Genomic DNA, 14,993 nt, shown 5'->3' with positions numbered 1-14,993 from the left:
GAGCATAACTTTACATTAATCTTGCTTTATTTGATATAGTCTTAAAATAATTGTTTAATTGTTCTTTTTTTATTGTCATTTCTCTTCTCTCCTGTCATATTTCTCTTCCTAACATAGTAGTAAAAAATATTGTTTCATTCAAAATGAGATATTTTGAAGAATTTAGAAAAGCAAACAGTTCTAGGGCACCTTTGACTACCATTTTAATTTTTCCTACTTTGGTAGTCAATGATGCCCCAGAAATGTCAGTTGCTAACATTTTTTTCAAATATCTTTCTTTGTGTTCAACAGAACAAAGACATTTTAACAGGTTTGGAACAACTTGGGGGGAGTTATTCATGACAGAATCTTCATTTTTGGGTGGAGTATTCCTTTAAAATAACTTTTTTTTTTCAGTTCCCTCTGGGGCTCCAGAAAACGTGAGCGCTGAAGCAATGAGCTCTACAAGTATACTGGTCACCTGGGGGTCAGTCCCTGAGCACCAGAAGAACGGCCACATCCTTGGATACAAGGTACGGTAACTATATCAAAGGGAATGTCTTAACACCCTTAAAATTCCCCAGAGGCTGAACTGAAGAATCCTGCCTGCTGAACATTCATGTGGGTGAATTTCTACTGCATGTGGAGAATTCGGACTGGAATTAACAAGAAAACCAGGAATTTATTATATTAGCTGTGGTTCCTATGACTTTTTCTCATACCTTGGGGTGTAGATCAATCCCATAATCCAATGTCATGGCTTTCTGTGGAGAAAAAAACAGTCTGATGATTTTTGACTAGCAATGTTCTAGAAACCACTTAGCAAGGCCCTGAAATATGTGCTTTTTGTTAGAAAGCTTTTCCTTAGCAAATGAATTGAGAATTTCTTATCATTCAGTATCAATGATGGTTGCATAAGTTTGTAAGCAGTACACACTGAACATTGGGTCAAAAGCCAAAGACACTTAATACCACACAAAAAAATGCATCTTGGTTTGATGCACATAGTTCATATTGAGCTCATACGGAACAGATCTATAATCTGTGTAAAGCTATTGAAACCCGTGTGAGCTGTTACTTGTCTGAGACTTTCATAAGGTTTTTCTTGTGTAGAGTGACATGATGCAACATGATGAAATTGCTGAAGCAGTTTTTTACACACACCGTAGGAAGAAACCAATTGATAAAATGCTTGGACTGTAAAAAGCGGGGAAAATAAAATAACACAATTAATTATGTATTGCTTCTATATTCAGCAACCAATATACGCAAAATATGAATTAAGTAAAATCTTAATTTATTCCAGATTTTTACATTTTCTGTTTCTATAACACAATAATAACAATAACCGTATGGTTGCCAGGGTGCAGATGTATGGTTTCTAGGATGTCGCTACTGGTACAGTAGTTGCATGATGTTTTTGCAACTAGTTTTTGAGTGGTTGTTTATTGGGCAATGTCAATTAAACCCATTCCCATGCAGAGTTTTTCAGTTTTATTGGAGTTTAATTAGGATCTTTAATTTAATTAATACTGTCGTTTTCGTGATCATTTTAGTTTAATTTTAGAAATTTTGTTACGTGCTTTTGTCATTTTTTATTTAGTTTCTAATATTACTGAATTATTTTTACTGCTTTGTTTATTTCTTTAATCGTTTAAATTGTTTTATGGTTTATTTATTATCTATTTTATATTGATTATATACATGTACAGTATCTCACAGAAGTGAGTACACCCCTCACATTTTTGTAAATATTTTATTATATCTTTTCATGTGACAACACTGAAGAAATGACACTTTGCTACAATATAAAGTAGTGAGTGTACAGCTTGTATAACAGTGTAAATTTGCTGTCCCCTCAAAATAACTCAACACACAGCCATTAATGTCTAAACCGCTGGCAACAAAAGTGAGTACACCCCTAAGTGAAAATGTCCAAATTGGCGATCGTGTTCAGGGCAGGGGTAGTAGCCTACGGTCACGTTTTAATGAAAGGAAATGACAAAACGTGGAATTACAAATTGCCCTTATTGTAATCCGTCAAAATGACGGACGGCCTTCAGATTTTTCCGTCACTGGTAAAAAAATCTGTCAATGACGGAGAATATTCGGTTAACGCGGGTCATACATACAATTCTGTGTACATTAATAAATAAAGATATTTGATATTGACACAAGCAAAGGGCACAGGCCTACAGAAAGATTTTATTCTTATGTAGCTTTGTTAAGTTCTGGCATCTAGAATAAGTTTGATCAGCATTTTATTGTTCATAGCAAAGGGCTCTCTCAATTTATATTTTACAGTTTCTCAATTAATAAGATTATAAGCTTCGTATAAGCACCACTCAAAATCCCCCACAGAGCCCTGGCACATAACAAATCCCAATTTAACCCCTGTATATATATGTACAGTGTATATATATACTGTAAATATATATATATATATATATATATATATATATATATATACGTTCAGTTGTCATTGTTGTTTTCAGAATATTCTATCTATTTCTTATATTCCCATATTTCCCTTTATGTCTAGGTATTATACAAAGAGAAAGATTTGGAGCAGGCTCCCCAGGTCCAGCCGGTGAACGGGAACCAGGTTCACTCTCTCCTTTTGCGGAACCTGAGTAAGTTCATCCTGTATGAAGTTCAGGTGCTTGCGTTCACGCGTGTCGAAGAAGGCCCACCCAGCATTCCCCCCACAATTGAGAGAACTAGGGGCGACGGTAAGCAACCAGTGAAATCAGTGCATCATCATAATTCACCAAACCAAATGTCTCACGGCAAATTGTCCAGCCCCTTGGCCAGCTCTTGTTGTTTCCACCGGTTTTGACAAATCACATACGCTTAATAGAAACAAAAGTAAATGTCCGCACACAAATTGGGTCAAAATTAGACTTTGAGTGAGAGCTACCCATTTAGCAGATGTTCCTCCACACACTCACACCGGTCCACACACACATTGGTAATGGGTGCGCAGAGTTATGTCTTGCTTCATGCTCTGCTGGTTTCCAGCTGTGCCCGACATTCAGACTGGCATTACCTCCCACGTGGCTTCAGACACACATGTGTGCTCACACATTCGCCTGCCCTCCTTCTGCCCCCTCTGGATGAAACCTCATCTGCTGCTTTGCTTGATTCACCTGTCTGAACCTTTCCTTCTCTCAAGCTTTATTATTTCCCAGCATATAGGACAGATAAAATCTCTAATGAGATGTCTTTAATGTCTCAGTTGTTTCTAGTAGACTGTGATAAGATGAAATGGAACACAGAGTCGCCTGCGATTCAGTTTTATTTATTGAGAAAAAAGTTCATGATCTTGCATTTGTTTCTAAAGATCAAAGGAGATATCCCAATGATGTCTCAAAATGTGCACAGTTTTGCCAAGACACCAGTCTGCAATCTGAAGTCCGATAGGGCTGTCACAATGATAAAAAAGCGTATTATTTGACATCATCACAATTATTTTACATAACCACAATTATTGCGCACTTTTAGAAGACACAAAGAAGGTCCGTCTACCTTCAGCAGCCCTACATCCACCATCACTGTTAACATTTCTCCATAATTGGAGTCTTACCAGGTTTGTATCTTATGTGTTGATGTTTTTCCAGACTTTCTGCATCTAGAGGCAGATGATAACATCATCGTATCTCGGTTTTACTTTGCCTTGAACATAATAAGTCCTGAGCATCCAGTCCTTTCTGATATGTTCACTTTATAGTGAATGTTAGTTGTACAGTATTTCAAGATATATTTTCTTCAATGAATAAATGAACTGTGAGCAAAGCTCTAAAACGATTAGTCGAAAGTCGATTAATCGCCATAATCACAATTATTCGACAATTAATTGTCAGCCAAATTTCATAATCGTGACTGAAGAGTTTTGGGAGTAACATGAAAGACAAAATTGGTGAAACGTGATGGCCACATTTAGCGTGAAAATAAACAAAAAATTGTGCGAGCAAAATTTTTGCACATAATGAGAAAATTTGCGTCATTGTTGAAAAAAAATTCAATGCAAAAAGTTAACACTTCACAATAAGGTTGTATTTTATGTATTAGCATTAGCTATAACTAACAATGAGAAATTTAGTCTTTTAGCATTTAATAATATTTGTTAATACTAATACAGTTCATGTTAGTTCATGGTGCATTAAATAATAATAATGGTTATGAAAATAGGCTTAATTTTATGCAGGGTTACATTTCTATTTAATCTTCAGAAAAGATTGAGACAATTCTTAACAGTTCACCTAACCGAGAATCTTCCGAGCAAAGAAAGATCAACCTCTGGGCAAAAACATCTCTTTTTGGATGTTTCTGATTAGAAATATGTGCTCACCCGTACGCGATCTTTTTCCACAGCAACGCTGTCATCTTCCCAATGAGAGAGAGCATTTATATGTGGACTGTGGAGTCTCGCCAGCAGAATGACAAATGCCCTATTTCTGTCATTTTTCTTAATCGGCTCAATGGGACAACATTCATTTAAAAATGTACAGGGATACCAGATACTGGGATGTCTATGTTATTAGTTTCTCTCTCCACACACACACACACCCATCAGAAGCGGTGGATTATCAGTGTTGTTGGCCAAGTGTCCACTGGCAGAATTACATGTGTTTGATGAGGGATTATAAATCACTAATATTACATTTTTGGATTTAAAGAATTAGAAGTTAACAGGGAGCGTGCGAGGGTGTGTTTGAAGAGATTAAAATGTCATATTTGTTCTGGCTAAGATAAAAACACGGCCCTGGTAAACAGATGTTTTAAGTGTTTGAAATGTGTTTTTGTTTGAAGAAACATAATCAAATAATGAGGACTACAGTAATCTGTTTTAATACCGCACTGTGTATGTTTCTCTCTCTCTCTCAGTTCCGGGTCCACCTGTCAGGTTGATGTTTCCAGAAGTGCGACTCACATCTGTGAGGGTTGTCTGGCAGCCTCCCTCCGAGCCAAATGGTATTATTATGGGTAAGAGAAAACATAAACCTCACACCCCCTCATACACAAACATACAGCTTGATATTAAATGAGATGCCACAGACTTTTTATAAAACGCTTGAAAAATCCATGCGGTTTTCTATCAGAGTTCCAGCGAATGAAATTTAGCGGCATCTTGCGGTGAGGTTGCGAATTGCAACCAACAGCTCACTCTACCTCTCCTCCCTCCCTTTCGAAGCACTACGGTGGCTGACACAAAACGATGTTGTACATTTTTGCTTCGTTGCCGAAGGAGATAACAGATTTTACGAAACGCGTTCTGTAGAGCAGTTTGTCCATTTAGGGCTACTGTAGAAACAACATGGCGAATTCCATGTAAGGGGACCCGCGGTGTATGTAGATAGAAATAGCTCATTCTAAGGTAATAAGAGCATAACGCTTCATAATGTAAGTTCTTTATACACCTCTGAAGACAAAGTTATGTATATTATATTGCATTTCTGTCAATAGATTCTCCAAAAAATCCAACACATTGGACCTTTAATTTCCATAAACTACTACATTATGAAACGACAATATAAATAATTGACTTACTGCAAAAACTAATTTAGGTTTTGTCATATTTATCTTTTGGGAACAGTGTTAAAATGTCCTCTCATTCGAGCGCATTTGACCGTTACTTCGACGGCAACAAGCTGTGTAATGAATTCAACCAGAAAAGCCGAATGTTGTTTTACACCACAGCTGCCTTTTAAACGGCATGTCTGTGCGTTATGAGATTTTCTCGTATTGGGATTTCTCATCGCGATGAGATTATACCGACTCAGTTATGCCGTTGTCAAGATTATGGGTCGTTCGGGAGCGAGCGCGACTCTAGATGACTGGATTATGGACACTTAACCATCCGTGATGGATCATATAATCCTTTAATAGTGATATAAACGTGAAGCCTCTTTACCTCGAATGATCTCTCGCCTTCTGTCTCCGCCGTGCACGAGCTCTCGCGTTCGAGCTCCCCCCTGATTGGATCAATCGTTCCCCGTAGGATTGAGCGATATGAAGCCGAGAGCTTCAATCAGAGCAGACCTGTCAGTGTTCCAACGCTCATTTCATCCTCTCAGATCTTTGTAATATATTTCATACGTTGGGGTTTGCAGTTAATGTGACTTTCACAAAGAATATGTCATTGTTCCGTGATTGCGCTCAACAGCAGTCAATTGCTCTCGCAATTACCGGCGCGTCTGTCTACAGTGCGAATGAAGCTGCGTCGCAATATTCGAACGGTGACCTTCAGTGGATTTCAGTCATCAAATCTATAAACCGTTTAGGGCTGAACTGAATTATCGCTATATTGCATTAAAGACGTGCCGTGCCGCTGGTGGTGTAATGTGTATACGTTACTATTGTTTTATTGCATTTTAACCTTTTATTATGAATCTTCAATGAGTTTCAATGGTAATGTATTGAAAGCGAGAGATTGACGGTGAATATTGATTGATGGGCCGAGGTCTCGCTGGTGTCTCATTTCTCTATGCCCTTTAATAGCTCTCTCTCTTATTTCTCTCACACATAATTATGTTCTTTCATTCTTTTTTGCCAGGCCATTTCATTCATTGTTTTTCGTTTGTTTTCTTTCTGCTTCAATTTGAGTTTCAATTTAAGCTTTGTTGGCCAGACAGAAATCATGCATTTTTATTGCATTACCAATTGCGGCGTAGTCGCAAACAAAGATATAATAACATTGCAAAGTAGCATGCATAACTTGTGGAAAATATAGAACGCCACGATGTACATATTGATTGAAAGAGATCCAATTGATAACATTACTGTAGACTTATATTCAATATGAAACCACAATGGATCTAGTTACTTTGTACACCTCTTTTTTTTTTATAGTTTATTTGATATATAGATGGGACTATTTTTTAAGTATTTCTAGTTACGTTTTGGCCAAAGGTGATGTCCATGGGGTATATTTGTACAATATTTGTTTTTAGTGTCACCACAGGTTAATTTAAACCATATAAATATAAATAAATCAATATAAATAAAAAATGGACAAAACACTCAACTTGAAAGGTATTTATTGGACAAAAATTAAGGGAAAATGGCGGAAAAAATGAAGAGACCATTCCAAATTTATTCAGCATTTCTAGATGTGTTGTGTCCATTCCAGTCCAGTGTCTGTTGACTTTCGACAAAATCAAACCTCAGGAGTGACATAAAAGTCATCCAACAGCAACGTGAATGACTGACAGCATGACAAACCACATGAAAACTGTGATTAAAATCTAGAAAAACAAAACTGGTAACTTTTCTTAAATACATCTAGAAATATTACTGTTTCATTGTTTAAAAGTGAAAATTTGAAATGAAAGAATTTTCTTTGTAGTATTTGAGGTCTGAAAAAGTACAGAGCATCTTTTCTGTTATTTTGACCTGTTTCTCCAGTTTTCATTTTCTGCAAGTAAATGTCAATTAGAAACAATGGGTCTCATTCATGAAACATTCGTAAATATATGAGTGATTTGCGCGTAAAACGGACCTTCCCGAAAACTCTCCTCCGGATTCACAAATACTTCGTAAACTTCCGATTTGATAGTATTGAATTCCAATCATTCGTAAATGTGCATGTGTGCTCATTCATAATTAGCATAATCCCCGCCTATGAATTACAGCTACGCAAATTACATATCTAGGAATGAAGTGGAATCCTCCGGATTCCATTCTCAGGTTTGGCACGTTATATTGCATAAATATATATATTGCATAAATGCATAAAAGCATAAAAGACTAATAGCCTAACATTTAACATGTTAGGCTATTAGTTAGGCTAAGGTTAAGACATCCTTTTTCCATCTGAGAAATGTAGCTCGCTTACGGCCTCTGTTGTCCTTTTCAATTGTTGAGAGGCTGATAAATTCTTTTGTTTTTTCACGTATTGACTATTGCAATGGTCTTCTTGCTGGAGTATCTAAAACCTCCATTAACAAACTGCAATATGTACAAAACTCGGCTGCTAGAATTCTGTCTGGGGCCAGGTCTGGTGATCATATTTCTCCTGTTTTGGAGTCTTTACACCGGCTCCCTGTCAGGTACCGTATTGATTTTAAAATCCTTATGTTAACATTTAAGGCTTTGCATGACCTGGCTCCTCAGTACCTGTCTGATCTGTTATTGCCTTACACACCATGTCGAAATCTGCGTTCTTCTCAGTGTGGTCTTTTAGTTGTTCCCATGACACAGCTTCGCTCCATGGGTGATAGAACATTTTCCTCATATGGTCCTAAGGCCTGGAACACGCTCCCGGCTGACATCAGGGAGGCAAATTCACTAGCGACTTTTAAATCTGTTCTTAAAACATTTTATTTTAGGATTGCTTTTACTTGATTGGATTATTTGTTTTGGTTGTGTTGTTTTACAAAGTGTTGTGATTGTGTTGTTTTACCTGATGTGATGTCTGCTGTGAAGCGCTTTGAGAAAGCAACTTTTAATGGCGCTATATAAAATAAATGTATTATTATTATATGCCTAACAATAAATTAACTTGTGTCCACCTAAGCGTTTTAGCCAGCTGAAATAATGCCTGTACTCTTCTGAAAATAACCAACTGGTGGCGCTTGAGAGCGCTTTTGGATCCACTGCGCATTTTTCCGGAGACATGTTGGTTGCTATGATTAGGAATATCCATGGCAGTAACATGTTACAAGTATCTTATTTTGAAGATTATTAATGAATATAAAAATGCAATAACCAGCAATGTTGACTTCTCCATTGTTGTGTTGTACAAGTCTCCTGCACTGTGATTGGACAGCTGTGTTAAAAGGGACAGTGATGACGTCTGCGTTTTACCCAAAGTTAAAGAGTAAAAAACGAATATCGTGAAATATCACGATATACAGTGCATCAAAATGCAGTGGAATCAGTTTGTCAAAAAGAACACAGAACATTTGAATGTTTTACGTAGGGAGCAGGTGTACATTTTTTCCGTACCAACTAACATTTCAAAATTAGGAACGTTTTTATGAATACGAAAATTTACGTCAGAACGACTTTACGAACAATTTACACAAAAATTGTTCTGCTCGTGTTTCATGAATGAGGCCCAATATTTGTATTTGACATATGTTAGAAATATCGTTAGTAGTTCACAGAATGAAACAAAAATTATTCTTTTACCTAAACACTTTAAACAGCAAATTTTTAAATCAGGAAAAACTGATTTTCATATGGTCTTTTATTTTTTTCCAATGTACCAAAAATAATAGAAAAAATAAAAGTTCACAGGAAATAAAGCATCGCTATATTACAATTTTATCGGTTATTAATATTTTATCTGTCATATTTTGCAGGCACGTGTTTGCAATTTTTTGCCAGGCCTCTTTTTTCTATTTTCTCAAAGCTGAGTTTCAGTTTATATTCCAAACACATCAATGCAACATGCATGCAATGCGTCTTTAATAAAACATTTGAGACACCAATATTGTCCAATATTGGACACCACTTTAGGCCACTACTGTATTAACTAAGATCCGATCAATCTCTTTCTTTAGAAAGTCTATCCAAAGTTATTCTTTTAAATATATAAAGTTATACACTTCTACAAGTTTGTGGTACAATGATAGTATCTCATAATAATACCAAGGTACAAATCTGCCATTGTTTGATTACCATATTCATATAGCATTGATATAAAATGGTGCTACTTCACAGAATGCCATTGTACTTGTTTGCATTTATATTATTTCGTGTTTTATAACATAATGGATGTTTGTAATGTTCTCTTTCCATACTCTTTTTCTCCTTTTCTCTGCTCTCTTTCCATTGAATGTCCGCTGTAATGTGTCCTGTGGTTAGGGATCAGTGATCACTGTGGTAACAGGGCGCACAAATAAAATGCTCCTGACTGAAGGGCCGACGATCCGACCAATTACACGGCTTACTGCTCTCTCACCACGGCAACTTAGACTTTAAAAAACGAGTACCTAACCACCTGGCATGGGTCACAGCACTAGCATGATAAATGACGAAGAAAACAACCAATCTGTCTGAACAATTGAACAGATGACCCGTTGGCCATGTTTTAGTCCTTGCCCTCATCTCTCCATTTCTACACCGAAAGCTACTTTTGAAAACATCGGAGGAAAGTGTGGAAAAAAGCGGTCTTGATTCCTGCCCCTAGCGTAACATGCACAAAAGAGAAATACCATCAAAGAAGGAGCTCCGAAACAAGCGAGAAAAGAAGAGGATTTTGCATAGGCCCCTCTGGGCTTTTTTGGGTTGGGTTAGCGATGGCCTGTTAATAAGTCGGGATCTTAGCAAGCTCTGCCTTCCGAGAGGCGAACAGAGAAAAGGAAAGAAAGGGTGAACGAGAATCTAAGAAGACAAGACGAAGCAAAGAGATTTTCATTGAATTGAAATCACCCTCGGCTCAGTAGCGCCGTGCTAATCCTCAGAACGGTGCACGCTAACACCAAACTTTCTCAACCAAAAAAAAATCCTCTCACAGCCATTCACAGGATTCTCCCGTTTACAAATCCCTCTACTTCCACCATCAAGTGTCAAAAACATTCTTTCAGCACTTTTTAGATAAGAACATGCTTGTAGACTATAAAAACAGGATGATTTGGTCGTAGCGTTTGCTTTAAAATGAATTAGAAGAGGATTATTCATTCCTTCATATAAGTGAAGGAAGGCTACCGTTGCAAACTTGCGTAATGATACTGTATTTAGCTAAAATGAGACATGTCACGTTTGACTTCTAAAGGTATACCTGATGAATCATTATATGTAGATTTAAAGACACCATGAAATCAAAGCTGACAATTCATATTTTTTATTAAAGTTATATTTTAGGAGCTTTTTATGCAGGACAGGACAATAGAGAGCTGACAGGAAAGCGTTGGGCGGAGATCGGGGGGTGGGATCGGCAAAGAAACGAAATCACGCTGCACATCTATATGTTAACCACACGGCTAACTGACGACAATTCTTATTTTTTATAAAGTATTGCAATGTTTATTATAAATGATTTGCATTATGTCATTATTGTTTAATCTATTATCATATTAACTTCCTGTTCTCTTCAAAACAAGATTTTTTTCCACATGACAAATGTCTTGGTTTGAGGTTGGGACTGTAGTACTGACTGTCCAACGGCCAGATTTCCAATTTCCAACAATCCAAATAAATTCCCAGAACGATTAAATCAAACCCCACCCTGTTTATCCTCACTTTAGAGGCCATTTCATTCAAATATACACAATTTGGAAGAATTCAGACCACAGCGATTTCTGTTTCATGCCGACTTTAAAGTGTGTCGTATGGTATAAATGTACTGCATTAGTGCAATTTCAAGTTACTTTATGTACTTATCTTTACATTATTGTATATTAATTGTATTAAATTATAGCAGAAAAATTACTTTATCATTTTTTTTGTTCCGTTGAACACAAAAGAAGACATTTTGAAGAATGTAGGACAGCAAACGGTTCTGGGGCATTTTTGACTACCATTGTATTTTTTCCTACTATGGGAGTCAATGGGGGGCATTCTTCCAAATATCTTCCTCTGCATTCATCAGAACAAAGACATTTATACACATCTGGAACAACTCGAAAATGAATAAATGATGACAGAATTTTCATTTTGGGGTGAAGTATCCCTTTAAGAGAGACACATTATTAGTTTTGTATTTAGAGTAAGAAAATTCAGCTCTTATTTTTTATTGCTTTATTATTATTTATGCGTGCAGATGACTTGTCCTTGTTTTGCTAGTAAGAATTCCAGCAGTTTTCATGTTGAATCTCTCCGTAGCTATCAGTCTAGGAAAGTCTTCTCATGGCATACAATGAAAACTCTGTAGCAGTTTCCTAATCTCATATGTGCTTCCAAAAAGTTGATTTGTCGCGTTGGCGTTTGGCATCAATCCTGGCACAAGGTCTTGACAAAGCAAATTTCAATCTGCATGAAACATTCAAAAGTCTTGTAGAGCATCATTTTTGTTTGTGATAAATGTAGCAACTACTCTTGACTGTTATTCATTGTATAACGTGTCCTTCCAAGGTTTGATTTCATTCTGGCTTTGTTGCTGTAGGTTATCAGATTTCTTACCGACTGGATGTCAATGACCCCAACAAGTTCACCACGGTGGAGGTGGGGTCCAACGCGAGGCAGTTCACAGTGAGCGGTCTGAACCCAGAGTCTGCATACGTGTTTCAAATCCAGGCACGTACACAGCAGGGATGGGGACCACCGGAGGAAGCCATTGTCATAACGACGGAGAAAAGAGGTAAGAAAATCTGACATGGTTAATTAACATTTTCATGAACAAACATTTAAAAACTTCATGACATTCCAACTCTGTGTATGACTCTTTCTTCTGTGAAACATAAAAGAAGATATTTTGAGAAATGGACACAATGGAAGTCAATGGGGCACAGTTTTGTTTGGTCACCAACATATGACATGTACATACTGTACGTCCCCATGCATTTTCTATAGAACGGCCTCAGCCACCTCGCCGACTGACCACACCGCAGAAAGGGGTGGAGTCCCGTAAGCTTCGTCTTCAGTGGACAGCGGGCGGAGATGGCTCGTCCCCCGTGCGCTACAATACCCTGCAGACATTAGAGCTGCCGGATGGAGAATGGAAGACCCACACGTCCTCCATCGGTCATAACAACACCTCCTGGGATGTGGATAGGTAAGACACACACGTCTGTCACGGATTAGTCATAACTGCCTGTGCACACACAAGAAGGAGCGTGCACTATTTATAGCATAATGTTGTTTAGCGCTAAGAGGCTGAATGCATTAAAATGCACAGAATACGATCATGGGTGAACGCATTGTAGTTTTGGATTTTCGGATGCGAACATGGACATAAATGAAAATGTGATTTAACAATTATCTCGTGTATTACACAGTAAACTGTCCGGAAAGGTACCATGGTGTTTTATGGATGTGTGCAATGGTATCAGTCTATTTTTGGACATGTATCATGGGTGTACCATATTTATTTTGGACACAGTATGTAACCATGGTAACACTATCTTTTATCTTTTAGAAATACCTTGTGGTAGCATGAACACATCATCTTGGAACAGTCTTATAAATTAAAATACCATTCCTTACATCTAAAGCCATTGTAAATCAATTGAATAAATATCTAAATTAAAACCAGATTAACCATTTCGATATGTGAAATCATTTCATTTTCAATTTTGAAACATATTTTGCATATTTATTTTATAAAATGGTTAATTGTCATTATTATTATGACTTATTATTATTATTATTAAATATACGTTATTAAAATTGGCAGAAAACGTCTTCTGTACCGTGGCCATAAGGCACAAAACAAAACAACAAAATGCAAAACTAACAAAATAACAAACCATAAAACACAACAACAATTCCGGAAACAAAATAACAAGTCAGAAAACACAATGACAAATCAAACCGGAAAACATGGGTATTTTGTTGGAATGGGATAGTTTCTGCTGATTGGACGAAAACTCGTTAAAAAACATCAAAATGAAGCGAAAATCTCACAATAGAGCCAAATCAACCAAAGGAAAAAAATCGTTTTAAAATAAAGGCATTTTATACTACAGACATCCACGTCAGACACAGATATGACATCATATAGAAGAACCCAGAGAGAGCGAATGTGTCAAAAGCAGAATGCAATCATAATCAGTCTGACCATCAGGTGGCCTCATATCTAATCACACACCCATTCAGCTCCGCCCGCTCTCTAACCTGTTTTCTGCATATTTCTTCACCTGCCTGTTCTTCTTACCATCACCTGGCTGATTCACGCCGTCTTCTCCACTCACAGCTCAAAACGTCCACATGCATTAAGGGGAAAGATTTATTGAGCTCAAGCACTCGAAGAGATGCTCACCACATAACACCATCCTTCTCAACGTATTGTGTAGTGGAGTCGTGAGAGCGTTCTTGAATTCTGAACCTACTCACCACCCACACGCTTGTCTTTTTAATTTGATTTCCTTGACATTTAGTGACCCATATCATAAGGCGTCTATACACCACAAAGGCAGCGAGATGATCGTAAAGCGATGTATGTATGGTGTGCAGCGTTGGCTGACTTTGCCATTTCTAGGGAGCTCATTGCTGTATTAAAGGAGTGTGTGTAGAGACGAGAGAGTGAGATGATCCTCGTAAGGAAGGAAAACATGCGTTTCATCATTAACGGTCAACTTTTACGAGCGTGCATGCCACACTTGATTGGTTTCATTGTGGATTTAAAATATTTGAGCTCATACAGACTGTCATCAGATCGCATCCTGTGTCCACGACGATTGTGCTTACAATGTGCTTTAGTGAAATCTCTAATAGGCTGCCGCAGTCGCATTACACTTTTCATTCCTTGGACTTTCATTCATCACGTGACGACGTGTTACCAATATAAGGTTTCAGCGGATGCACACATTTGGCCCGAAGTTAACTTCCGGTGTTCGGTTATAATATTTTTATATATAATTTATTTTGTATTTAATTTATATGAATATTTAATTATACAAATATGTTTTTGTACATGAATTGTATTAAACTAAATTACTCATGAGTTATTGATTTTTTTGCGGAAGTTTGGGCCACATAACATATGCTGTTGCCGCTGAACCCGTCCATAAAATATCGACAATATGAAACAATCCAACTTTGTTCATTACAGCTTCAAAATAACTAAATCAAGCAAATACGTCAGATGTCATGATGTGGAAAAAAATAACGTTTTTTATTAATGATTGCTTGCCTCCAAATTTTGCATTGTGACATTATTATATTAGCAACCGAACATAAACTAAACTTTTACATGTGGCATTGAATAAATTTACATATACAGGAATCAAAATCACAAAAAACAATGTTTGTGTTTATATTAATGCAATCTTGAACTTGTTTTACTGGGTTTTTTTTGCATTATGTAGTATATATTACGCATTTTTTGTGTGTTTGTGAGTGTTTAAAGAATATCCAAAAAACAGGGTGTGCGTTCATTCTTAACTTTCCCCATCGTTGATTCAATT

At 37.0% G+C, this 14,993-nt stretch overlaps 1 protein-coding gene across 2 annotated transcripts in view; it reads left to right on the top strand.

Moving 5' to 3' along the window:
- The window catches only part of sdk1b (sidekick cell adhesion molecule 1b), a 188,498-nt gene that overhangs the window by 152,579 nt on the left and 20,926 nt on the right, over window positions 1–14,993 (top strand). For both annotated transcript variants that reach the window (XM_057332366.1, XM_057332365.1), the window contains 5 exons: window positions 397–512; window positions 2,522–2,711; window positions 4,867–4,965; window positions 12,032–12,226; window positions 12,439–12,640. In XM_057332366.1, coding sequence (XP_057188349.1) covers window positions 397–512; window positions 2,522–2,711; window positions 4,867–4,965; window positions 12,032–12,226; window positions 12,439–12,640 — 802 coding nt within the window. The remainder of the gene's footprint in view (window positions 1–396; window positions 513–2,521; window positions 2,712–4,866; window positions 4,966–12,031; window positions 12,227–12,438; window positions 12,641–14,993) is intronic.

The sequence above is a fragment of the Triplophysa rosa genome, linkage group LG4 (genome assembly GCF_024868665.1).
Source record: "Triplophysa rosa linkage group LG4, Trosa_1v2, whole genome shotgun sequence".
In the NCBI taxonomy this organism is placed as follows: Eukaryota; Metazoa; Chordata; class Actinopteri; order Cypriniformes; family Nemacheilidae; genus Triplophysa; species Triplophysa rosa.
Note: the sequence above shows the minus strand (reverse complement) of the source record. Positions and strands in the feature narration are given on the sequence as shown.